This window comes from Canis aureus, chromosome X (assembly GCF_053574225.1).
Source record: "Canis aureus isolate CA01 chromosome X, VMU_Caureus_v.1.0, whole genome shotgun sequence".
NCBI lineage: Eukaryota > Metazoa > Chordata > Mammalia > Carnivora > Canidae > Canis > Canis aureus.
In genome coordinates, this window is record NC_135649.1 from 122741342 (window position 1) to 122768775 (window position 27434).

General features: G+C 51.4%; 1 protein-coding gene across 2 annotated transcripts; it reads left to right on the forward strand.

Moving 5' to 3' along the window:
- Positions 1 to 231: 231 nt before the first annotated feature.
- MXRA5 (matrix remodeling associated 5) lies at positions 232 to 27100 on the forward strand. 2 transcript variants are annotated; one of them, XM_077889427.1, is made up of 7 exons: positions 232 to 771; positions 2786 to 3001; positions 8478 to 8607; positions 8837 to 9227; positions 11324 to 16288; positions 18856 to 19756; positions 24019 to 27100. In XM_077889427.1, the coding sequence occupies exons 2-7, from the start codon at positions 2796 to 2798 to the stop codon at positions 25925 to 25927; spliced, it is 8502 nt and encodes a 2833-aa protein (XP_077745553.1). In that variant the 5' UTR covers positions 232 to 771; positions 2786 to 2795; the 3' UTR covers positions 25928 to 27100. The 2 variants fall into 2 exon arrangements, with proteins under 2 accessions (XP_077745553.1, XP_077745554.1); XM_077889428.1 differs by lacking the exon at positions 232 to 771 and adding an exon at positions 1486 to 1623.
- The last annotated feature ends 334 nt before the right edge of the window (positions 27101 to 27434 follow it).

Genomic DNA, 27434 nt, shown 5'->3' on the forward strand with positions numbered 1-27434 from the left:
GCTCCCCTTCGGGGTTAGCCCCTGGCCCTGTGCCCTGGTGGTTCCCACGTCCCGCAGCTGGCACCCCAGGCTCCGCGCCGTCCCCGCCCTGGCCCGGCCCCCGAGGAGCGCAGTCCCACCTTTTTGGCAGGAGGGCCCGGCGGCGGGAGGGAGGCGGGCGTCCGGGAGCCCCGGGAGAGGCGCGAGGGCGTGGCCGCGGGTCTCACGTTGCAGCCGGGGGCTCCCGCGCGCGCTCGGGGCCAGAGGAGCGGCCCGCCCGCCCGGAGGAGCGCAAGCCCCGCTGCTCTGCCTTCCCCGGAGCCGAGCGAGGGAAGCCTCCCCGCGCCGGGCTGCGAGGCGCGCTCGGGGCGCGCGGACCGTGTGCCTCCCCGGGCCCCTGGTCCCCGGACTCCCTCCGGGGCCGGGAACTGCGTGTCCCCAAGCCGCTCTTGCAGCCGGAGCCGGCGGGGCGCGCCCTCCCGGGCCGAGGCGCGATGAAGAGGCGCGAGGAGGGCTGAGCGCGCAGCGCGCGCGGCCAGGGTCCCTGGGCTCGGGCCCGCGCCCCGTCTCCCCGGGGTGGGGCAGGGCAGGGTGGGGGTGGGCCGAGGCGTGGACTCGGGGACGCGAATAAAAGGGAGCCGGCTCGCCGCGCCGAGCTGGGAAGCCTCGCCGCCTCGCCCCCGGCCCGGGAAGGGCATGGCCCCGGCGGACCCCCGGCGGTGACTCGCGCGCCCCGGCCCCGCGGAGGCTCAGGGCGCCCCGCTCCCGTGCGTCGCGGCTTCCGAACGACAGGTGAGGACCAAGGGCAGCCTGGGCGCCCGGGGGACGCGCGCTCTGCTGCAGGGGTGGACTTGGGGGTCGGCCAAGGGCAAGGCTGGGCAGGGACAAATGGCACTGTCCGTGGCTCCGGGGCCCAGGGGCCAGCTCTCTCTTGCGGGAGGATCCCCGACTCCTTTCCCCCTTGCCTCCTTGCACCTAAGCATCCCCGGTTTCCAGGGAGGCGCCCATGGGACCCCCCCCCCCAAGTGAAAGCGAGTGCGCCCTGCGTTGGAGGCGCCAGCAGAGCTCGGCGCCCAAGTCCCCCCTCCTCCTCTTCCCCTGGAAAAGGGGAGCCTCTCGGCCTGCTGGGGTGGAGCAGACATTGCAGAGGTCACCATCCGGGAGAGCCGGCTCCTGGTGTGCGGGCTCCAGCAGCGCGTACCTCCAGGGCCCCCCCCCCCCCCAGCTGCGTTCCGGGGAAAGCCCATATTTTCCTTGGAGCGGCGCTGGAAGTGGGCCAGGGCGCAGTGCCGCCGCGCCAGCCAGTCCGGGTCCCCCCCCCCCGCCCACCCGCGCGCCGGCCCCGGAGGCCCTGGGCGCTCAGGGCGCCTCCCTGCGCCACGCCTGGGGTGCGCGCTCCCGGGGTCCCGGGAACCAAGGCTGCGGAGGAGGCGTCGCCACTCCCGAGCCCCGGGCCACCCTCCGGCGGCACAGCGCGCGTTCCCGGGCCGAGGCCAAGCGCGCGGGCGGCCGGGGAGGCTGCAGGAACCCGCTGGCTCCCGAGCGCAGAGCTGGAGCTGAGCCTCCCTCTGCAAGGGCCGCCTGCCCGGACGCGCAGCAACCAGAGAAGACGCGCGCGGGCTTTAGGGCACCATCTATTTCGAGGTAAAAGCCTGGAAAGCTCTGGGTTTGGGATGCCCCCAGCGTGTGAGCGCCTGGGTTTTGTATCAGCACTTAGCGCTGCCCCCGGGGCGGGCGCGTTTCTGGGCCGCGCGCTTTGCTTTCCAGGTGCATTCCTATTTTCAAGTCCACTTCATTCAGGAGATGACAAACACGTAAGATGATGGGGTGATGGCCAGTGCGTGAAAAAAAAAAAAAAAGTAGATACATGACCACTGGTATTCTAAACGACACCGCTGATGCAGCCCCAATTATGTGAAATATCGGAGCATTTCCATTTTTGTGTGTATGACTGCACTGATCGGTTCTCTTTGCCTGAACCTACGTCATCGGGGAACTCCTTTCCTCCTCCTTTAAGGTCAGATTTTAACAAACTGCGTCCCCGATGAACAGCCCTGCGGCACCATTGCAACCCTGTGGCTCTTGCTAGCAAAAATTAAGAATAGTACAAACCCACGAATAATGGAATACGTTTGGGTTTAGCGAGCGCGAAGCCTTTAAACACATTTAGAAGATACACCGGAAACGTAAAGAAGGTCATTAAAAAGGGGAATACTCCTAATAACGACCCTCTTGAGAAGCTTTGTGTTTTTTCTCTTTTTAATTCAAATATGTACAGTATATAATAGCTCGGAATTAACATCGGAGGTGGACACGGAGTATTTTAATTACAAGAGTTTTGTTTTTTCTTTTTAAATTCAAATACGTACGGTGTATAAAGGCTCAGAATTAACATCAGAGGCACATAGTCATTTTAATTGCTTTATTTTAAACATCGATGTCTCTCCTTTTGCTCTCATGTATATACAAATGCTACGTGAATACGCATGTACGAACACACATGTATGTATTTTTGTGCGTGCCCGTGTGTCTGTTCCATACCCTCGCTCTCCACGCAGGGAGACTTCCAAATCGTAGTGTCCGAGTCGGCCATTCCGATCCCATTCTACAGAAGGATCAAGCTTCGCCCGGAAAGATCAGAAAAACAAGTTTCGAGCTTCTTGGCTCAGAAATGTTGTGTCCCTAAAGGATACCACCGTACGACGGCTTGGGAAGCTCCACACCACCATGCACGCTTGAAACCACGTTCGCCCAACATAAGCGTTACCTGGCCATAAACGGATATCACTTTGTGGTTCCCCGACAGGTGTCCAGGGATGAGGCACCCCGACAAGATGCCAACGCGGGCGCACTGGCGAGCACTGTCCGTGGTGCTGATTCTGCTCTGGGGACATCCACGACCCGCGCTCTCCTGTCCTCACCCTTGCGCCTGCTACGTTCCTAGCGAGGTCCACTGCACGTTTCGCTCCTTGGCTTCTGTGCCCGCTGGGATTTCTAAACATGTGGAAAGAATCAATTTGGGGTTTGTACCACATTCTTACTGAACGATTTCAGCCTCTTTGCTTGCGTGTTTGTTTTTTCTTTGAACGTATATGTGCATTGACGTCACTGCAAAGGCATATTTCTTTCCGTGTCGCTCTATCTAGCGATGCATACGGCCATATGGGCAGAATGGAGGGAGGTGGATTTTTTTTTTTTTGAGGGTGATGGATTTTAACGATACTACGTGCGGTCCTTTGGGGGCAATTATCTGAATGTATCCATCAACTGCAACCACTATCATAAGCCTTAATAACCAAGCATCCTGAACAACTTCAGTGTGTCGAGAGATTTCCCTTGATAACAATCATTTACTACATATTAGGTGCAAATGTATCAGACACGCATGTAGATAGATAAATACTACTCAGACTTCAGAAGCTATTAAAAATAATTTTAAAATAAATCGGACGTTTCTGACATTCTAAGTTATCTGGAGGTTGTGACTGTGAACCTTGGGGAAATAAAAGAGTTCTTGAAGATTTTGCCTCTTTAAAAATACGACTCAGAAGATACACTGAAAACGCATTTTTAACTTTTTAGTTAGTATTTGTATTTTGGCTATTTGTCAAAATAGTTTGACAAGTATTTTGACTATTTTTAAAGAGGAGTTTTTGTGCAGCATTTAAGATAGAATTTTTATATTTTTAATTTTTGTTTCATTCACATGAGCGTTTCCTATACATAAATACTAGTTGCTATGAATTATAGGTACTCACGTGCAACCTTATAAACAATTATTTGGATTTCCCCCGGAGAATACATAAGCCATTTTCTATGATCTACAACACAACAAAAATAATTTAGGATTTGATGACTGGCCACTGATGGGACATTTTAGTAAAATGCAATGGCCAAACCTGAGTCAATGAGCACATAATTATACATGTATCTGCACATCTTAGAGCACAGAATTAAGAAAAAAAAAAAAAAGATCTTGCATTTGTAAAGGCCACTAGGAGTAGAAGAAGACAATGGGAAGTAAAGACAGTACGATAGGAAGTTCCCTAATCTAAGGGAGTGGATCATTACCTAGTTTTCTCCATAAAGTCTTGAGAGACCTGATGATTTGATTATCTGAAAATCCAACCACAATGAGGATAGCTGAGTAGGGGAAACCGTTCATCTTTGCCAGAAGAGGGGATATTAATACTTAACCAAATTTCCCTTTTACAAACTTACAGTTTAATTAGGACACATCGCCCGCCGAATGGGAGAGAGAAAAGGAAGATCGTCTCCCACCGGTTTGAATCAGGGTAGGATGTGCCGTGCTAGTGGTGCATTAGCAGAGCTCGTCCCTGATTCCTCTCGTTTCTTGCACCTCTGGGTGTGCAAAATGGTTCTGTCTTGGGGCCTTTGCTCTCGTGAACCACCGTTAGGGTCTTGTCCCATACTGCCTGACCCCTTGGCAGAGCACAGAGTCGGAGGTACCGTCACAGAGGCCTTTGTGGCATCCCCGAGGAAAGTGTGAAAATGGGAGAGGTGGAGGAGGACAGTTTTCTGCTGGTTTCCTGCCTAGAAGGCGCGAATGTGCCACCTGTTGCGTGTTGAGGGTCTGGGGTGTCCGTGTGTTCCCTACTGGCCGTCAGGTTGGAGTGCACGGTGGAGAAGATGCCACATGCCTCCTGACTATGTGGTGGCTTTATACTTGGCCACACCAGTAGACTGTGGCTCATCAAGCTGTCTATACCTCACTTAGAATTTCTGTGCTGTTTTCCCTCCATTCGTCTTTACGTTGAAACAGTTCACGCAGGTGAAACAATTTCTGAGTTAGAACTTACTTTCTGCTGGTTGCATTTTTAAGCAACTTTAAGTGGTAAAGATAACGAATTAGGGTCTCCCCAGATTTTTGCCACTGGAGTAGAACACAGATACCAAGATCTTCTCTTTTCCTATCGGTGGCAGTAGTATTTTGAGACGTCATTGCATCACATTAAAAAAAAAAAAAAAAAAAAAAAAAAGGAAAACGGTTAAGGAAGAGCTTCCCGGCACCAACATATGTTACTTGCATCTGCCTTAATTGGTAACATGAGTCAATATGGCATGTTTTCATTTCCATCAATAAGACACTCATATCTCAGCACTTTCTCTGAAAATCGGTCTCAAACTAGATTAATGAGACTGTCATCGTGCATGTTGTTGGTGGGGAGAGGGAAGAAAGAACGGGAATGTCTATACAGATCGGACTCAGGGTCTGATTTGTCTTCTAGTCATCTGGAAGGAGTAGGAAACTCTCAAAGAATGAGGGATTATTGGCAAGGCACTAATGAAATCTTTCATTCCCACACAGATGTTTTCAGGGTCCTCAGCATGGAAGGAGAGAGATCCGCTGTTTCCTGTTTGCACAGCCCTAGAGCTTTTGCAAAAATCGCTTTCCAAGTATTTTCGAGTAAACAAACAACAACAAAAGAATCATCCACTTAGCGTCATATTTATAGATCTTTAAAGAATTCGTCCCTCCGATGAAAAGACTAGCTTTCACAACCTCTTTCTAAGTCTCCCAAAAGCCCACACGGCCCTTTTTAATTTTAAAATTCGTCTTGCAAAACTAACCCATATCGGTGAAGGCGTCTTACGTGTATTTGTGATGTACTAAAAAGCATTTCACTTGAGACGTTATGTAGTCACTGTCAATCGGGACATTCTGCAAAGGGGGATGGGTGGGTGATCGTGTTGCACAACTGGCCTCCATGCAGAGTCATTTCAGTCTCTTCCCTGAGCCCCACAGATTTCCCCATGCCCCTGCTGGATTCTAGATGGGCGCACAGGGATTCTTCCCTATGCTTCGGGTCCTCAGAGGGAAGAAAATGCACCAAGTTGATGCAGTAAGACAGATTCCTCACCCGGTATCTCCACCATCCAGGACTAGGGGCCGATTTATGCAGGCGTGAGGGAGTCCAAACAGTGCTGTCCCTCTGACCTCAAACACATGCCTTCCCTGCACCTTCTCCACCTTGGCACCCACCATTATGGTTGAATGGCCAGTTGGAAGTGACAATTTTTCGGTGACAAAGACACATAACACTAGTGAGCATAGCGCACACCCTGAGACCACAAAGTGCCAAAGAAGAGCAACATCTTTCTGACTTGTTCTAGACATTGAGCCTTTGACTCTCACCTCTTCTGTCCCAAGACCTGCCTCCTCTTTCTGGCCTTTCTGTTCTTCTTACCTCCAGGGTCATCTCCGGTGATTATACTTACTCCCTCTACATGCAGTAGAGCATTTGTCGCTTTCACACGTATCTTAGTTTGTGTCACTCTTTTTCTTAAAACCTTCTAATCATTTCCCATTGATGTTGGAACAAGTGAAACACGCTCCTTCCCACACCCTCCCAGCTCCTAGGCTGCCTGGTTCCTGCCAACCCCACCTACCTCTCCTGATACCATCCTCCTGCTTGTTTACTGTTTCCAGGCAGACCCCAGGCACCAAGAAATGGGAAGAAGTTCAGATTCGGCCATCCATTCCCTGAGAGCTTCACCATCCCAGATAGATTTCATTGTAGAATCCTAAACAGTAAGTGACTGAGGCCACGTGTCAGGTCATAGACCATCCCATCTAGGGTTAGACTGCGGTTTTTCAACTTCAGTCTCCTTGGTATTTGGGGTGCTATTTCCATTTTGCTTAGGACAGTTCCTTGTTGTGGGGGCTGTCCTGTTTGGATGGTGTTGAGTAGCATTCTTGACCTCTTCCTATGAGATACCACTAGCACCTTCCCCCTCTTCCAGTTGTGATTGCTTATGACCCCAGATATTGTCAAGTGTCCCATGGGGACAAGACTGCCTCCCCCCATTCAGACCACTACCATAGATAGATGATAGATAGATAGATAGATAGATAGATAGATAGATAGATAGATAATGGATAGACGAATTGATAGACAGATGATGGATGGATGGATGGATGGATGGATAGATAGATGATAGATGGATAGACTGATGGGTAGGTAGATACATTATGGATGGATGATTGGATGGATAGATTAGGGATGGACAGATAGATAGATAGATGATAGATGGATAGACTGATGGGTAGGTAGATAGATTATGGATGGATGAATGATGGGTATATAGATTATGGATGGATAGATTATGGTAGGTAGATACATTATGGATGGATGACTGCATGCATAGACAGATGATAGATGGACAGAGGGATAGACAGATGATAGATGGATAGATTGATGGGTAGGTAGATAGATGATGGATGGATGGATGATGGATGGATGGATGATGGATGGGTGGATGAATAGACCAACGACAGAGTCTCTTCTGCTTCGACAGTTTCCAAATCTCAATATTAGGGGCTGAGTCGCTCATTGTGAGAGGCTGTCCTGTGCATTGTAGGGTATTTAACAGCACCCTTGGTCTCTACCCACCAGATGCCACTAACACTCCCCCACCCAGTTGTGACACCCAAACATGAGTGCAGATGCTGTCCATATAATCCAGAAGAGGGAACCTCTGTGTACAGTTGTCTGTTGATTCCATAAGTTAAATGACAAAAAGGAGTCGGGATTACTTTTTTTTTTTTTTGCTCTGGGAGATTGTATTTCCTGGAATTTATAGCTGAAAGGTGATGCTTCCTAAAGCTGGCTCTTAGAGGAATGATTCCCCACATCTTGATTTCAGATTCGGGGTCTGGGTTCAGTCACATTTGTGTTTATGAGAAAATTGGACCTGGCGGCCTATGCTGTAGGTATGAGGACTTCACCTGCATTTGTCTATAGGATCTGTTTCCTTTTATCTAGACGATAGGGAGAAGTCAGGCTAGATGTGTTCTATTTCCACAGAAACAGTGGCACAAAGTAACTGCCCTCCAATATAGGAGTTTTCACTCATTTCATCTTTACCAATGTTGATGCAAAAACAAAACCCAAAAACATACCAGAATGTTTACAAATAATTCAGGGAATCCATCAGAAATGGCCACTGGTCCTTGTGAAATAGCCTTCGTCCAGTTCAGGAATATTTGCTGGGTACTTTGACTAGGAATCTGCTAATGGAGCTAGAGGCAATTTTAGACAAAGGAGTGGGATTTAGTTTCTAATGGAAGCTGGTCCAGTTGGCCCTTCCTTGGAAAGGTGCACAGGAAAGCGTCAGTAATGAGGAATGACACGAGGGTCATTGGCTGCAGAGAATTAGCACGAATGCAAAGAAACAGGCAACTTGGGAAGTAGCTTTGTATTATCACAGAACAAGAGAGGAGGGGCTTGGCTCCGGGCTCTCAAGGACCCAACGAGAGGGCTAACCGCCCAACACCAACACCATATTTTCAGCTTTCCTTTGGACCCTGGAAATGGACATGGACACTAACCAAAAACTCTGCTTTGGGAACAGCACCGGTAGACCTCAGAGTCAACATTTTGCTAAATTGTTCCTAGGCAGGCTGCAGAATCTGCCCCATATGGGATTTAAGCATTCACTGTTTCTTATTCTTTTTTTTTTTTTTTTTTTTTTAGATTTAATAGTATACAGGCTTTGTCAGAAACCTCGTTTGCGGGACTGACCAAGTTGGAGCTACTTATGATTCATGGCAACGACATCCCCAGCATCCCCGACGGGGCTTTAAGAGACCTCAGCTCCCTCCAGGTAAACCCTGTGCTTTTACGAGCATCGGTAATTGTGGCCTGTACGATCATTAATGAATAGTGGGAAGTGATACAATGCTCCCTAACGATTAATAAAATCGCCATTTTTTTTTTAGGTTAAAAACCGGCTTAATGTCCTTATTTCCCTGCCCTTTGTTCTAGTTTCTGTGTCTGTTTGTGGCTTTCTAAATTACTCACAGGACTTTCTGCTCCATCCCCTGTCTTTCTAGGTTTTCAAGATCAGCTACAATAAACTGCGGGTAATCACGGGACAGACCCTGCAGGGGCTCTGGAGCTTAATGAGGCTGCATATGGACCATAACAAGATCGAATTTATCCACCCACAAGCTTTCAAAGGCTTAACATCCCTAAGGCTACTCCACTTAGAGGGAAACCTGCTGCACCAGCTCCACCCCGGCACGTTCTCCACGTTCACGTTTCTGGATTATTTCAGGCTCTCTACCATAAGACACCTCTACCTCGCAGACAACATGATCAGGACCCTTCCCACGGGGATGCTTCAGAACATGCCGCTTCTGGAGAATCTTTACCTGCATGGGAATCCATGGTCGTGTGACTGTGAGATGAAGTGGTTTCTGGAATGGGATGCCAAATCCAAAGGTAAGAGGAGAGCAGAGGGAAGGAAGGTGGCTCAGAGCGGCACATTCCTTACCCTTCTGGAAAGGTTACGTTCTCTGGTGTTGAGACGAGACTTTCTCTTGTCAAATCAGTAGGGTGGGAAACACCTGTGCAAAGTATGCAACTTAGATGTTAAGACGTCTCTGTTCCATCATGGATGTATCCTTCAGTGAAGTGTAAAGCGGTGATCCTTTAATCAGTTACATACAGTTGACTATGATTGTCTTACATTGAATATCTGGAGTATTACAGGCAGCTTTGGGTTACGTGGAGGATTTTCTGTCCTATGGAGAGGAGTTCAGGAATGCTTAGAAAAGAGAAGGCTAGCAGTGGCTATGACATTATTCTCTCAAGAATGGGGGAGAGGGATGTTCTGCAGTGATTCAGAGAACAAAAAAAAAAAAAAAAAAACAGGAGTGATGTGTAGAAGTTGCAAGACAGTAGATTTTGACTCTAAATAAGGAAGGTTTTATTTTTTTTGTCTTTCTTTTACCCTCTTCCTCGAGCCACACCTTGAACCCCAACCTCGATCCCATTGGGTTTACCATATCCCGGTTCTGTTGGCTCACATCCATCCTCATAGCCTCCAGCCTGGGTGGAGCTCCTTCTCATTCTGGGTGGAGAATCAGGTGTTCTGGGCATTCTGGGCAGGTCTTTGCAGCCTTGGTCACGCCTCCTTCAGTCGTCTCCACACAGAGCAGTTGTCAGAACAAATTTTCAGAGGGAGCATGTGGCCCTGCGGCACCCCTGCATAACTGTCCACTGGTTTCCCATTGCTCTTGGGATGGAACGCACAGTTCTTACTAGGACTTCCTACACAACTGTGCTCCCACCTACTGCCCACCCTCTGCCACATGTGGGCCCTCCCCCTTAGTGTCTGGATGGCTCCGTTGGTAAAGCATCTGACTTCATCCCAGGTCATGATCTCGGGCTGCCCACTTGGCAGGGAGTCAACTTGCCCATCTGCAACTTGTGCTCTCTCTCTCAAATAAATAAATAAAATCTTTAAAAATATTTTAAAAATCACCTTCCTTGAGAGATCTTGCTGTCCTCAATTTCTACTTAGCACCTTGGCCTGTACTCATCTACACACAACTTCCTGCCCACACAACTCATGTCCCACATTCAACTCGTAGGTGATGGCCCTTTCACTGGTTCATTCCCAGTAGGGATGGAAAGAAGAGGGCAGATATCCAGAGGGCTGTAGTCTTCTCCTTTCCCCAGCTTGAGATAGCGTGGCACCATCTACTGCTATGGAAAAGGCATCTAGGTCTGGAGCAGAGAGAAAACATAATTTGGTCTTGTAAGTATCCATGAGAGGAGACTTTGTGGTTTGGAAACAGACACATCAAGCAGAAAACTGGGCGTGGAGTTCATAAGATGTGTGTTGACTGGAGAAGCACATATGGCAGCCATCACCAGATAATGGATGGTGTTGGAAACCTACATGTGGGTGAGGCCATGGATGACGGGGCAGAGCGAGATGGAAGGGGGCCACACTCCATCACTAATGAGTCGGTGAGCAGAGAAAGACAAAACAGAGAAAGAGGCAGAGCAGTGTCCAGATTAGGAGAACATTCTGGAAGACTTGATGTCCAGGAAGCCAAGAGGAGACCGTGAATCCAAAATGTAGATGCTGCCCGAAATGAAAGATTATAGCGACAGAAACCATTATAAAAGGGAGATACGACGTAAGGCAAAAGTGGGTCCTTCAACCTGGAACTGATTTCCTGGGTTGCATTTCTTTGTCCAGATTCTCCTGGACCTTTGGAGAAGGTAAGTTGTATAATGTGTGAGAAGAGAGTTGTTTCAGAGTAAGACTTAAAAATACTTTTGAAGGTAGTTTTTTGTTATCCATGGTCAAGTAGTTCTACAGCGGCGGTGCCTTTCCACAGTCTGTGCTGAATTGATTTAAGGTCATTGGTGAAGTCACAGCAATGAGAGAAGCCTGAAATCATTATGGCCACGAGCCGACGTGATAAAGATGCACACAAAGCCTGTCTCCTCTGGCCGTGTGCAAGGCAGGCCGTTCTTAGGTTCGTTAACTCATCGCATGTTTGTTTGCTTGCCTGTTTTAGGGACTCTGAAGTGTAAGAAGGACAAAGCCTACGAAGGTGGCCAGTTATGCGCCATGTGCTCTGCTCCCCAAAAATTGCACAAACAAGAGATTCACAAGCTGAAGGACATCACCTGCCTGAAGCCTTCCATCGAGTCTCCCCTGAGACAGAACCGGAGCAGCAGCAGCGAGGAGGAGCAGGGACAAGAAGAGGATAGTGAGGGCCAGCTCTCCCTGGAGGGGTTCCAATTCCCCCCGTGGAACATCTCTTTGAATATGACCGACGAGCACGGGAACACGGTGAACTTGGTCTGTGACATCAAGAAGCCCATGGATGTGTACAAAATTCACTTGAACCAGACGGACCCTCAAGAGATTGATATAAATGCAACGGTTGCCCTGGACTTCGAGTGTCCGATGACACGGGAAAACTACGAGAAGCTGTGGAAACTGATCGCGTATTACAGTGAGGTCCCTGTGAAGCTGAACCAAGAACTTACGCTCAGCAAAGACCCCAAGGTCACCTACCAGTACAGGCAAGACGCCGATGAGGACGCCCTTTACTACACGGGCGTCAGAGCCCACGTTCTCGCAGAACCAGAGTGGGTCATGCAGCCGTCCATAGACATCCAACTCAACCGACGTCAGAGTACGGCCAAAAAGGTGCTGCTCTCCTATTATTCCCACCATTCGTTAACGATGCCCGCCAAAGAGGCAGCACAGTCTCGGAGCAGAAGCTGGGTGATGATCGAGCCCAGCAGAGCAGTGCAGAGAGCTCAGACTGTCTTGGAAGGGAGCCCGTGCCAGCTGAGCTGCAACGTGAAGGCCTCTGAAAGTCCATCCATCTTCTGGGTGCTCCCGGATGGGTCTGTGCTGAAAGCGCCCTTGGAGGACCAGGATGGCAGGTTCTCCATCCTCACCAGCGGCTGGCTGAGGATCAAATCAACGGAGCAGTCGGACTCGGGTTTGTACCAGTGCATTGCTCAGGTGAGGGATGAAATGGACCGGATGGTGTACAGGGTCCTTGTGCAACCACCTGCCACTCAGCCATCTGATAGTCATACAATGACAATTCAGAAGAACCCAGGGGAGCCAGTGATGTTGCCTTGCAGTGCGCTGGCTATACCCGAGGCCCAGCTCAGCTGGGTTCTTCCAAACAGAAGGATAATTAATAATCTGGCTAACACGTCACATGCCTACATGTTGGCAAATGGAACTCTTTCCATCCCAAAGGTCCAAGTCAGTGATGGCGGTTTCTACAGGTGCGTGGCCGTCAACCAGCAAGGGGCGGATCATTTTACTGTGGGGCTCACGGTGAATAAGAAAGGATCCGGCCGGTCATCCAAAAAGGGCAGACGCCCGGGTGGGAAGACTCTTCCCAGGGTGCCGGGAGACGTCGTGGAGGACGAAGGCGGTTCAGGCATAGGAGATGAAGAGAACGCTCCAAGGAGAGAGCTCCACACAAAGGACCAGGAGCTACTCATCAAGACAAAAGACGATGCCGTCACCGGAGGTAAGAAGACCAAGAAAGGGCGAAGAAAACTCAAACCGTGGAAGAATTCTGAAAAAGAACCAGAGACGAATATCGCGGAAGGTCGCAGAGTGTTTGAGTCCAGGCGGAGGATAAATATGGCAAACAAACAGATTAATCCAGAGCATTGGGCAGATATTTTGGCCAGAGTACGTGGGAAGAACCTTCCCAAGGGAACTGAAATAGCCCAGGTGGTCAAAACCACCACTCCTCCATCCGTGAATCCAGAAGTGACACCTCTTCTGCCTGCCGTTCCGCCTCCCTCAGTATCACCCGCACGGACCACAATCAGTGTCGAAGAAACCTCAGCAGATGCATCTCTGTTTGGTGAGGAAGACCAGGGCTCCAGCACCGTGTCCTCAACCAGGTCGGGACCAGAAAGTGGGCACGGTGGAGTGATTCTTGCTGAACCCCGAGTGACAAGCACACATCTGGAAGAATTCATTGACCACGACTTTTCTAAGAGCGAGGATACAACTCCCACTGAGGCTGGGCCACCGTGGGCTACAGCCACCACCCTGAGGGCCACGCCTCTTGAATCCTCTCCTACTGCGCAGCCCCTGGACATGGTCTACGAAGAGCAGGCCGGTGAAAGCACAGCCACAGAGGGCTGGCCTGCAGTAGATGCTGGATCCATGGCGGAGCCCACGTCAAGCGAGTATGAGGCCCCACTGGGTGCCATCTCCTTGGCTGAGTCTGAGACCGTACCATATGTTCAGCCAGATTTGGAGGCCAACCCACAACCAGATGAAGAGAACATGAAAGAGGTCACCTCCACTCACTTTACACCGACTACCACTTTGTGGGGTGTTGACTCCAGGACATCCCAACCATCAGCAGGGCTCACGTTAGGGGAGCCAGATGCCCCGTCACGAGGACATCCACGGGGACAAACAGATGACACCCGGCTTGGGAAAGGTGCTTTAAGCACTCAAGACAACCCGAGGGTGGAAAAGGGTCCAGAGGACACTTCTGAGAAGACACTCGGGGAAGAAGATATGCCAGAGAGAGACCCAACAGACTCCAGGAGTCCTGAAGGAATGGGAAAACGAGTCGAATCGACCACTCGGCTTGACTCTACCCCAGGAGTGGATGGCATCACTCTCTTTACACCTTCCAGGGGAACCACGCTGGGAGCTCTCCTAGACAGAGACGCCCCCGCAGTAGCAACAGTGATGCCGGCGGAAAAGACCACGTCGTCTCCGGGGCTGACCACTCACCCTTCACGAAAGAGACCCAACGGGAGGAGGAGATTACGCCCTCAGAGATTCCGGAACCGCCAGAAGCAAACCCATGTGCCCACGACTTTTGCCCCAACAACGGAGGCTTTCTCTACTCGACCTACTCGAGTACCCGAAACAAAGGCTCCAGGCCACGTGGGGAGCACACCGGCCCCAACATCTCAGGTTGACGGCACAGTTGGTGTCGCCAAGCAGCCGGAGACAGAGAAGCAGGCCGAACCCATATCCAGGGGAACCTCACGAAGGAAACACGGGAAGAGACCGAATAAACACCGCTACTCCACTTCTACGGGGAGCCTTCCAGCCTCTGTGTCCACGCCCGGCCCTTCCCCGGAAAATAAACATAATCATGTCGTTGCCACTTTGGAAGCTGTACTCTTATCTACGACCATTTCCCTGACAACCAGGGACCCACGCGGGACGGCTACAGCGAAAGATTCTGCGACAACTGCCACGGAAAGACTCTCACCACCCAATCAATTCCAAGAGACAACTGCAGTCACCTATACGCCTGTATCGGAAGGAAGAGAAATGGATTATGGCGTCGCAATCACCTTAAAAGGCCTTAAAACCAACAGCTCGGGCCCTGACGACTCCTTCACGAGTGTTGCATCACCTTCTGGCTCTGAGGTGGCCACTGTGGGAGAACGTCAGGGGGAATCGGCTCCATCCGGCTTTCCAGAGACCTCACGCTGGAATCCCCCAAGCACAGCCCAGCCTGGGAGGCTGCAGACGGACACGCCTGTTCCCAGCTCTGTGGAAACCCTTACGGACTCACCCTTTCCTAAACAGTTGGAGGATGTGGGTGTTCCCTCCCAGTTTCCACCACCGGTTGCAGCCTCTATACTGTTTCAACGAGAAGAAGTGGTTGCTTCAACCACTGTGTCGAGCCTACGAGTCGAGCCGTCTTCAACGGAGTCAGAAACCCCCGTCCGTGCTCAAGATCATCACGCAACCACTCCAGCTGAAGTTAGACCTCCTGCTCCCATAGCGGAGCCGGCATCCCCATCCCCGGCCACCACTCTTGTGTCCTCGGTTCAGGCCTTCACGGAGCCCACACCTGTTACTTCAAAGACACTTCCAACATCGACGGATTCCAGGGAAAATGTTCTCTTGAACTACGTGGGGATCCCAGAGGCCAAGGCACCCCCAGTGAATAGTGAGGGAACGCGGCACGTACTGACGCCGAATGAATTATCCACCCCTTCTTCCAACCAGGATAAAGTTCACTCCGCTCCAAAGCATGGATTGGAAAAGGAAGCCTTTGACGGAAAGACCCAAAACAGTCTTCCACATGGGCCCGATGGTAAGCACCAGGGCGGGAGAGCCCCAGTCTTCCACCAGCCAGCCGGGATTCCTGCCAAACCGATCCCGCCGAGAGGGACGGCGAGGCCACCCCACATGGCCACGGAAGGCTCCTTTAGATACGTGGTGACTTTCCATCCCCCTCGTCACTGGACCAACAAACCAGAAATAACGGCCTATCCCTCAAGGATCTTGCCAGAGAAGAAGCACTCAACGACGCCAAGACCACCAAGTACGACGACTCCCGTTGTTCCAGCGCCTAAGCCCAAACCTGGCGTCCCCACGAAGTTTACTGACCAAGAGCCGGACCGATTCAACGCCAACTCCAAAGTATTTGGAAATAACAACATCCCGGATCTCAGAGACCCTATTGGCAAGCTTCCGAGTTCAAGAGCCCCCCATCACCCCAGTGCAAGATTCCCTTTCTTTTTCAACAGGACTCTGTCTTTCCCCCAGTTGGGAGTTACTCCGAAGCCCCAAATGCCCACGTCTCCTGCCCCCGTGATAAGAGAGAGAAAAGTCAACCCGGGTCCGTACAATAAGATACATTCTCAGAGCATCATCCACGTGGACTTTGGTCCCCCCGCTCCTCCATTGTTGCACCCTCCCCGGGCCACGGGGCCACCCTCCACAAACTCCCAGAACGCCCCTGTCGTCTACTCCACCCGGAGCTCCATCCCCTTCGTGGCATCGTCCGGCCAGCCTTCCAGAAGCTTCCATCAGAGCAGCTCAAAGCTCTTCTCTGCTGGAGGGCCCCCTGCCTCCAAGTTCTGGACGGTTGGGGAAAAGCCCCAGATTATCACCAAATCTCCCCAGAGCGTGTCTGTCACCGCGGAGACAGACGCCGTGTTCCCATGTGAGGCAACGGGGAAACCCACGCCTTTCATTACCTGGACAAAGGTTTCTACAGGTGAGGCATTTACATGTCTGCGTTCTAACGGGGCTTGTGTAGAGGGAGGGTCCTTGAGGCTGTGACCTCAGGCAAAACTACAGTCTGGCCTGTGGACAGATGGGTGGGAGGGGAGGGGACATCTGAGAGCCTGGACCCATCGGGGGACAGGAAGTAGGGAACCAGAGCTCCTACGTGAGCTATGTGAGATTTCATTGGGACCATGACGGCATGTCTTAGGTGGTTTGGACAGGGAATGACCTAGGCCAGGAATATCTCACAAAGGAGCCCCTCTTGTGTCTTCCCAGAGGAGCCCAGCACAAAGGTCGCCCATGTGGGGCGGGTAGGAGGAGTGGTGGAGTCCTCCTCTTGGCCTTCCACTGGCTGCTGCACGTGAATGCGGCTGCTTCTGGGCTCATCAGACATTGCTTTGAGTGGCACCTAGAGACGTGGTCGGGTTCATTTGCTGGGGTTGCCCTCACAAAGGACCACAGGCTGGCGGCCTCGGAGACAGACCTACACTCTCTCCTGGTCCTGGAGGCTTGGAGTCTGAGATCCCGGTGGGGCCAAGGCTGAGTCCCCCCGAGGCCTCTCTCCTGGGCCTCTCTCTTTGTGTCCTCACGTGATTGTCCCTTTGTGCGTGTCTGTCTCCATCCCCTCTTCCTATATGGACACTAGTCCCCTTGGACTATAGGGCACCCCAGTGATCTCATTTTAATTTCATGATCTCTTAAAAGATCCCCCCCCACCTCCAAATAGTCATGTTCTGAGATCCCAGGAGATGGGACTTCAACGATTCTGGGGGGAGGACCCAACTCAGCCTATGACAACAGTCTAGACTTGGAACTCTGGGATGCCCCAAAGGGCACCTGGTTGTGTAAAAAATGACCATCGGCTTTGAACCTCAAAACAATCGCCAGGTGACAGGAAAGGGCCATCTGAGCATGAAAGACCTACCTCGCCCCCTTTCCCTTTCTTTCTCTCTCAACACGGCCACATCCTTCAGGCCTGGAGTCTGATCAGAGGGTTTTTTTTCTTCTTCTTCTCCATTTTGATGACAGAGGAATGATTTATGCTAATAGCACTTGAGGGAACTGTGCATTTCTTAGGTTTATCTCACCAGCGTTGGAAATGCTCCAAAGTTCAGCAGAGGCTCTGGGCGCAGGGGGATTACAGACTTCTTTGATCGGCTCAACATTGATGTCATATGTTTTCGTAATGATTTAATAAGGAATTTTGCTCAAAGTAGCGAATGGGGAACGCCGTGCGGCTTTCATGCTAACAGGGTCGTGCCTTGGTTTCTCTACTGGGAAATCCCGTTTGTATTAACCCGTAGGCTCTCCCCTACTTTGTGTGATCCCAGAGCACCCCAGGGCCATGCCCCGTCACTCGACGTACGCGTGCATTTTTTGCACATCCCCACGAATCGGCGTCTCCTGCCGGAGCTTGTCAGAACTAACGGAATAGCCGGTGGTGGAAGCAGGGCCCAGGAGCCCAGCTGTGTGGGAGACGAAGAGAATGCCATAACTCAGGGCTTTCCAGGGCTTTCCAGTTTTTAAATATGGGATTTGTTATTCAGAAAATGGTGAGCCAGCACATCAGGAAATGCCTGCCACTGAAGAACCATTTATTATTCAGTCTCCGCGAGGAGGGGACCACACAGGGAAGGACCGGCGTCTGTCGGCAGGCAGAGGGAGAGGGGAGAATGTGCACAAGGGCCTTTGTTGTGGTTTCTGAAAGAAGAAACAGGCGAGGCAGGGTGAGCGGGCTTAGGGCTGGCTGGCTTGAATAATTATTTCCGTGGGTTCTGGCGCACAAGGGTTCCCTACTTGTCTGGTACCTGCCCTGTGACTGAGGCAGGTGAGTGGTGGCCTGGGCATGTGAGAAAAGAAAGTGGCCCTGTGGGCTCTGAATTGCTTGCTTTGCACTTAAAAGGTGAATTGTCTGCTAATTTTAGGGACTGGCTAGGCCTTGGAAGGGGCCTTCCTCCCAGCAGGGTCAGCACGACCCGGATGCCAAAGCATCAGGCGCACGTGGTTAATGCAGATCCTCACGGTGGCCCAGCCCCAAGAGGATGTGACATAAAACGTAGGGAGTCTGCGGTGGGGGAGGGAGAGAGACACGTGTCCCCGATTGTAGCAGCGCGTAGTAGTAGTAGTGACCCGCCCTCTGTGGCTCAGGAGTGTGGCCCGGGTGCAGGCGGATGGTGGTGGCACGTCTGGGGACTTGAGGAGCTCAGCGTCTCTGTGCATGAAGCAAGCCTGCGTCTGTAGGAGCTCAAGTGACAGGGAGGTCCCCTGGGCACGACCTGGGTCTCACGGCCGCTTCCAGAACGTTCTACGAGCCCCGTGCTGGCTGGCTGCCCTTTGCTTGGGGGCCGCATATGCCTTGATTCTGGAATTGGGGTAAGAGTCAAAAACGGTGAAACAGGGTGTTCTATTTTCTCCATATCGGATGTGCGGTCTGGTCTTCTGTTGCTTGGGACCTAAAGGGAAGAATTCGGCTAACCAACTAATAATCCCCCTTATTGGTTTAGACGGAGACGGTGTGTTTGTGTGGAGGCTGACCGTATCTGTTCTGATTGCCAGGTGCTCTCATGACCCCGAACACCAGAGTACAACGGTTCGAGGTCCTGAAGAATGGCACGTTTGTCATCCGAAAGGTACAGGTGCAGGACCGGGGCCAGTACATGTGCACCGCCAAAAACCTGCACGGGGTGGACAGGATGGTGGTCCTGCTGTCCGTGACGGTCCAGCAGCCCCAAATCCTAGCCTCCCACTACCAGGACGTCACGGTGTACCTGGGAGACACGATCGCCATGGAGTGTCTGGCCAAGGGAACGCCAGCCCCGCAAATCTCCTGGATTTTCCCCGACCGGAGGGTGTGGCAGACGGTGTCCCCCGTGGAGGGCAGGGTCACGCTGCATGAAAACCGGACCCTGTCCATCAAAGACGCCTCCTTCTCGGACAGAGGAGTCTACAAGTGCGTGGCCAGCAACGCGGCGGGCGCCGACAGCCTGGCCATCCGCCTCCACGTGGCGGCCCTGCCGCCCGTCATCCACCAGGAGAAGCTGGAGAACATCTCACTGCCCCCGGGGCTCAGCATCCACATCCACTGCACCGCCAAGGCCGCGCCCCTGCCCAGCGTGCGCTGGGTGCTGTGGGATGGGACCCAGATCCGGCCGTCGCAGTTCATCAACGGGAACTTGTTCGTCTTCCCCAACGGCACGCTCTACATCCGCAACCTGGCACCCAAGGACAGTGGCCGCTACGAATGTGTGGCCGCCAACCTGGTGGGCTCGGCGCGCAGGACCGTGCAGCTGACCGTGCAGCGGGCGGCGGCCAATGCGCGCATCACGGGCACCTCCCCGCAGAGGACGGACGTGCGCTATGGGGCCACCCTGCGCCTGGACTGCAGCGCCTCAGGGGACCCCTGGCCGCGCATCCTCTGGCGGCTGCCATCCAAGCGCATGATGGACTCGCTCTTCAGGTAGGTGTCTACTCTGGCTTCGCCGTCTATCACTGCGCTCCTGCGCCTACGTCCCCTTTGGGCTCTGGGGACCGAGTCCTGGGCTATGCTGGGGCCATCCTGGGAGCCCTCTCCATGGGGCCGGGCACAGAAGGGAATGACTCTGCATCCGGGATGGACATGAGCAGACCTGACTCCCTGTGTGTGCCGCCCCGCGCGGAAGGGGCATTTCTTTTCCACCCAATGCGATCTTGCCTTTAGAAACCAAGACGGAGAAGAAACATCTGGACTTTCTCCTTCTCCTTTCCTACCCCTTCCCCTCCAAAGGGGAAAAAAAAATGAACCAAAAACCTTTTAATGGTTATATTTTATCCCTGTGTTAAGCGATAATATTAGATACAACACTTATGTTACCTTCTATGTGTGTTGTATGATTTCGACAAAACGCATAGAAGCTGAACGGTGTGAACACAAAAAACATTTGAGGCATGAATACGGCACCAGGTTGGCACACCTAGAATTCTAACACTTTACTTTTTTGGCTGCAAAGAAAGTCCCCTTCTCATCCAGCGTCTTCAGGTCCCACATGTGTGAACATACAGCACTGGTTTGCAACCGTCGGGCAATGCTTGGGGGCATTTTTGGGTGACATGACTCAGGAAATGGGGGTGTCAAAGGCATCCAGTGAGTGGAGACCAGGGACGCTGCTTAAAGCTGTGCAGTGCCCAGGACGCTCCGCAGCAGAGGGTCAGCCACCCCGGATGTCAGCAGTGCCCAGGCTGAGACGCTCTGACCTTGTATGAAAGACAACTGAACCATCATCTGTCTATCCATCCATCCATCATTTCTGTGTATCCGTCATGTCTGTCTGTCCATCCTATCTATGTATCTATCCATCCATCATACTTATCTCTGTCTATTCATCCATCCATCCATCTATCCATCCAATCAATGTATCCATCCATCTATCCATCCAATCTATGTATCCATCCATCATATCTATCTATGTCTATCCATCCATCCATGGTATCTAAGTATCCCTCCATCCATCTTCTCTATCTATGCATCCTATCTATGTAGCCATCCATCTATCATATCTATTTATCCATTCATCCATATCTATCTCTATCTACCCATCCATTATATCTATGCATTCATTCATCCATCCCTCCATGCATCCATCCATCATGTCTGTCATCCATCATATCATCCATCCATCATATCAATTTACCAATCCATCTGTTGTACCTCTCTATCCATCCACCATATCTATCCATCCATCATATCTATCTATCCATCATATCTATCTATCTATCTATCTATCTATCTATCTATCTATCTATGCCTATCCATCCATCCATGGTATCTAGGCATCCCTCCATCCATCCTATCTATCTATCCATCCTATCTATGTAGCCACCATCTATCGCATCTACTTATCCAATCATCCATCATATCTATCTCTATCTAGCCATCCATCCATCGTATCTATGTATCCATCTATCCGTCATATAATTTACCCATCTGTCATATCTATTCATCCATCATATCTATCCACCCATCATGTCTATTTATCTATCTACACCCATCAACTATCTATGTATCCATCCATCCATTGCATCTATGTATTCATCCATCATATCTATCTACCTATCATCTATCTATCTATCTATCTATCTATCTATCTATCTATGCCTATCCATCCATCCATGGTATCTAGGTATCCCTCCATCCATCCTATATGTTTATCCATGTTATCTATGTAGCCATCCATCTATCACATCTATTTATCGATTCATCCATCATATATATCTCTATCCATCCATCCATTGTATCTATGTATCCATCTATCCATCATAAAATTTACCCATCTGTCATATCTATCCATCCATCATATCTATCAACCCATCATATCTATCTCCATCCATCAACTATCTATGCATGAATCCATCCATCGCATCTATGTATTCATCCATCATATCTATCTACCTATCATCTATCTATCTATCATCTATCACCTATGTCCATCTATCCATCTATCCATCGATCCATCAGACATGTATGTGTGTATCCATCTATTGCAGTAGTTTGCAACTAGACAGATCGAGGCGCCAGGGAACGCCCATCAATGACTGGAGACATTTTTGGTGTCACACTAGAATGGGTGGAGGCTGCCTGTGGCATCTGGTAGGCAGAGACCAGAGATGCTACTCGGCACCCTGTGGTGCCCAAGACACCCTACCCCAGAGAGTCATCAAACCCCAGATGTCAGCAGTGCCCAGGCTGGGAAACCATCGGCTAGATCCAAAAGAGCCAATGTCCTCAGTACGCATCTCAAGATACAGAGCAGAGACCGTGGTTGGCAAAATGAAATGAAGGAAGCATCACTAGTGCCGTGATGGAGAGACTCTGGCTTATGGTGCATTTTTAGCCTCCACAGCCCGCCAGCTCAGGCAGGAATGCTTGTGGACGTCGCACCCCCCCCCGCCCCAGGATATGAGGAGGGGAGCCAACACTCGGGGGCTCTGTGCAGCTGCGCCTGGCCTCCCTCGTGTCTTTCCAATGCAGGAAGAAGGCAAACGCGCTTTCTCACAGGCTGAGTGTTAACTTTAGACAGTTGGGTGGTGCCTCGTGAACCTTGCACCCTCCATCCGCAATACCACGTATGCAGTTTTCCCTGGACTATCTCCCAGCCCAGCAGATGCACTGCCATGTGCAGAAGAACTGTTTTCAGCAATTTCTGGCATGACTCAGGCAGCCCTGAATGAACGGCAGCAAAAGAATGTGATCCTGCTACGAATGCGAGCCGTTCTACTAGTATCTCCCCATAAATCACAAACCGCTGTCTCTGCGGCTTCCTTCTCACTAAATTTTGTACTAATTACATTCTTAGGAAAGTGTGATTAAACAACCCATGTGAGTTTTATAAAAGAGCGGGCTCTATGCCTTGCCTACACATTGGGACTATTTAAAAATACAGATATCAGAGCTTTTCTTGAAGCCTGATCCCCAGGGATGGGTAGGCATGTATATGTTTCTCAGTCACTCCGTGGGTCGTGATTACGACCAAGGCTACCAGTCACCGCTTCCCAGTTCCCAAATGCTGGCAAAAATGAGCTACTGTACAGAGTTTTAGTTTCTAAACTCCACGACACATTGAAATTTCTTTGTCTGCTCCCCTCCTACTGATTTATGTTGGCCTCATTCACACTCGCAGCCAACAAAACACTTTATTTGGTCATTGTTAGTAGTTGTATTTTATTCCCAATAATCAAGTTGACTCAACCATAGGCAGACTTTTTTTTTTTTTTTTTTTTGGTAGCTCTACAATACAGTTCCACACACGCTGTCCAAATAATGCAATGTTTAGGAAATATTTACGGATTCAAATGTCACCCTCACCTTCCCCCAATGCCACCATTACAAATTATGTGTAACTGAGATTTTTTCAATCTGGACGCTCTTAAAGGAAGAATGTCTCAAGTGTTTGCACCTCTCGTTCAAAACATGAGTTTTGAAAAGCTTTTGAACTATTAACCCAGAGGTGTGTGGGCCTAGGTCCAGCGTTATCATTTCACACTGGGGAATGCAAATGCCGGCTTATGGAGCTAGCTGGGGAATGTCATCCAGCTTTAGGTTCAGGGTCTAGGGAAGAAGACGTCACATTGATGTTGCCATGTTCTGACGAGCCCAATGTTACCATTAAAAGTCCAGGAATAGCCAGGAATAACCCCAATTACACGGTGCATGGAGTAGCCCTTTGGCAGCCTCTTGCCTCGTAACGGGATATGATATAATACAGGATTGTCAAGGGTAATCATTGTGTCTGGAACATTTTATTCAGGAAGAACTGCACCTCTTCACAGAGTTCACTCAGGTTCATTCTCTCCACGGCTGTCGCATTTTACCGGATTTTATCATAACCAGACGCTGTGCCCTGACCGCCACGCGAATGCGTGATGCGCATAACACCCATGGGGACAGGGTGGAAGTCTTTGACTGCCTTTCACTTCCTTGAATCAGTGGCCAGGCCAGCCAAAGGTCAGACTCTACCGAGTCAGAGTTCTTATTTGAGGTAGATCAATCATTTCCGCCTGTGAACGCAGTCCCCTCCAGGCTGCAAAAGCCGCGTGACATTTTGCGGTAAGTAGCAGCCATGTGCCCAGATACTTCCCAGAAGCACATGTTTTCATTTCATGCTGGTGACCTAAAGCCAGGACAGAGCATATGGGACACTGACATCCTTCTTCTTTCCTTTCCTTTTCTTTTTTTCTCCCGGTCAGCTTTGACACCAGAATCAAGGTGTTTGCCAACGGGACCCTGGTGGTGAAATCCGTCACAGACAAAGATGCGGGGGATTACCTGTGCGTTGCCCGGAATAAGGTTGGTGATGACTTTGTCATGCTCAAGGTGAATGTGGTCATGAAACCGGCCAAGATCGAGCACAAGGAGGAGAATGACCACAAGGTCTTCTACGGGGGTGACCTGAAAGTGGACTGTGTGGCCACCGGGCTTCCCAACCCTGAGATCTCCTGGAGCCTCCCAGATGGCAGCCTGGTCAACTCCTTCATGCAGTCCGACGATGGCGGTGGCCGGACCAAGCGCTACGTGGTTTTCAACAACGGGACCCTCTACTTCAACGAGGTGGGCATGCGCGAGGAAGGGGATTATACCTGCTTTGCCGAAAACCAGGTTGGCAAGGATGAGATGAGGGTGCGGGTCAAGGTGGTGTCTGAGCCCGCCGCCATCCGGAACAAGACGTACTCCGTGGTGCAGGTCCCCTACGGTGACGTGGTCACCGTCGCGTGCGAAGCCAAAGGGGAGCCCACACCCAGGGTGACGTGGCTTTCTCCAACCAACCGGCTGATCCCGGCCTCCTCCGAGAAGTACCAGATATATCAGGATGGCACTCTCCTCATTCAGAAAGCCCAGCGCTCAGACAGTGGCAACTACACCTGTGTGGTCAGGAACAGCGCCGGGGAAGACAGGAAGACGGTCTGGATTCACGTCAACGTCCGGTCGCCCACCATCAACGGGAACCCCAACGCCATCACCACCGTGCGGGAGATCGCTGCAGGCGGGAGTCGCAAACTCATTGACTGCCACGCAGAAGGCATCCCCACGCCGAGAGTCTTGTGGGCCTTTCCCGAGGGCGTGGTTCTCCCGGCCCCGTACTACGGGAACCGGATCACCATCCACCGCAACGGCACGCTGGACATTCGGAGTCTCAGGAAGAGCGACTCCGTGCAGCTGGCGTGCATCGGCCGCAACGAGGGCGGGGAGGCCAGGCTCATCGTGCAGCTCACTGTCTTGGAGCCCGTGGAGAAGCCCATCTTCCACGACCCGGTCAGCGAGAAGATCACTGCCATGGCCGGCCACACCATCAGCCTCAACTGCTCGGCCGCGGGGACCCCGACGCCCACCCTGTTCTGGGTGCTCCCCAACGGGACGGAGCTCCAGAGTGGCCAGCAGCTGCAGAGGTTCTACCATAAGGGGGACGGCATGCTGCACATCAGCAGCCTCTCCTCCGTGGACGCCGGGGCTTACCGTTGCGTGGCCCGGAACTCGGCCGGCTACACGGAGAGGCTGGTGTCTCTGAAGGTAGGGCTGAAACCCGAGACGAGCAACCAGTATCACAACCTGGTGAGCATCATCAACGGGGAGACCTTGCAGCTGCACTGCATCCCTCCGGGGGGCCGGCCGGCTCGCTTGTCTTGGACGCTCCCCAACACCATGCTCTTGGAGGGCCCCCAGACACGGGGGCGCTTCTCCGTCTGGGAAAACGGGACCCTCACGGTGCGCGACGCCTCGGTGTTTGACAGGGGGACCTATGTGTGCAAGGCGGACACCGAGTACGGCCCTTCCGTCATGAACTTCCCAGTTATCGTGATAGCCTATCCTCCCCGGATCACCAGCGAGCCAACGCCCGTCATCTACACGCGGCCCGGGAACACGGTCAAGATGAACTGCATGGCCATGGGCATTCCCAAAGCAGAGATCACCTGGGACCTGCCGGACAAGTCACACCTGACGGCCGGGGCGCAGGCCCGTCTGTACGGGAACAGGTTCCTTCACCCGCAGGGCTCGCTGACCATCCAGCAGGCCACACACAGAGACGCCGGCTTCTACAAATGCACCGCAAAGAACATCCTCGGCACCGACTCAAAGACTACTTATATCCACGTCTACTGAAAACGCCCCCCGCAGCGCACGGACTCCACGGCCATGGCTCGGGAAGCTAGGACAAAGCCCCGTTTGTAAGGAAAGCTGCCGCAGCCGGATAGTCAGAGGCCTTGACTGATCTGTCACGGTGCACGGTGGCTCCCCCCACCCCCCCGGCTGGGTTTCAGGTTCATGTTGACTTTGACCTACGCTTGTCCGTGAAGGGAAGCCATGCAGACACGGGCAGGACGGTTCGGCCTCCCCGGGGACTTGCGTTCATGTTTACAGCATGTCGCCCACTCCTGTCTGGCGTTTCACGGGAGCTGGGCACGCGCTCGTGGCGGTGTCTGTCTTGCAGACGCCACGTCTATGCTTTACCGGGCGTCTGTCGCGGACCTAAGGAGCATTCACTGAAAATAAACCGCAGACATTACCAGTGCCTTGCTACCCCGTTGAAGATGCGTCCCTTAGTTAACCTGCTGCAGTCTTAACACGATAGAATGTTCTAGAATGACTACCCGTCTTTCACTTCCTGCCACGTTAGAGCTCCAGCTTGCCCTAGAAGGGCTTAGAACCACCGCACTGACTGATGTCTTTGCAAACGTACAAGTTTCATACAATACAGCCACCATTTTATACGGGACTCACTTTTTTTATATAATGGAACTCACTTTCTCCCTGGAACTCACTTTTTAGATAATGTCTCACATAAAGACGTTTTATATTTTCTTTCCGGTCAGACGATGAGGCCAGAAAGCGAGAAGTGCTCTCTGTCTCATTAAAAATAATAAATTATTGGTCTTTACAAGACTTGGATACATGAGAGCAGGCATGGAAATACAATTGTAAAAAAAAAAAAAAAAAAAAAAATCCTCCAAACTTCCTTGAGCACATTCAGAAACCGCTATTATATTACCTTCCCCGGCAACCCTATGGTGTGGGAGTCGGGGATATTGGATTTCCTTGTTTGTGGATTTATCTTGAGAGCTGAAGTCGGGGGAGAGGGCAGGAGAGAGCTAAGCCGTGACCCTGCACAAAGAATCCAGAGCCTCCTGGAAAAGCCCGGAAACGTCTCCTCCACCCAACCCCCCGTCAATGTGTGCTCCTGGAAAATAAGAGACATGTTCTCCCCATGACTGCTTTACTGTATTTTTAAGGTCAATATAATGTACATTTGATAATAAAATAATATTTTCCAAAGAACTGGGCAGTGATCATAGCGATACATTCCAGGGCAAGAGCTTTTCAAGTGAATTTGCGTGGAAAGCGAAATTCTCGAAAAGCTGCTCTTTTCCACGACATTAGAATTATTCCGTTCCCTGCAAGGGTGTAGCAGGTAGGGAAACTGAGTCAAAGGCAGTGGCTCCAATGATGTATTTCGCAGGAATGCAGGGTGAGACCCCTCGGTCCCAGGGGGTGACAGCTCCAATATGAAGCAGGACAGTCTGAGGATGGGGACGTGGTGCCTTAGCAATGAAATATAGTGAAATATTCTTTAGGAAAGCCACATCTGGGGAACGTGTACTAGCCTGCCTCC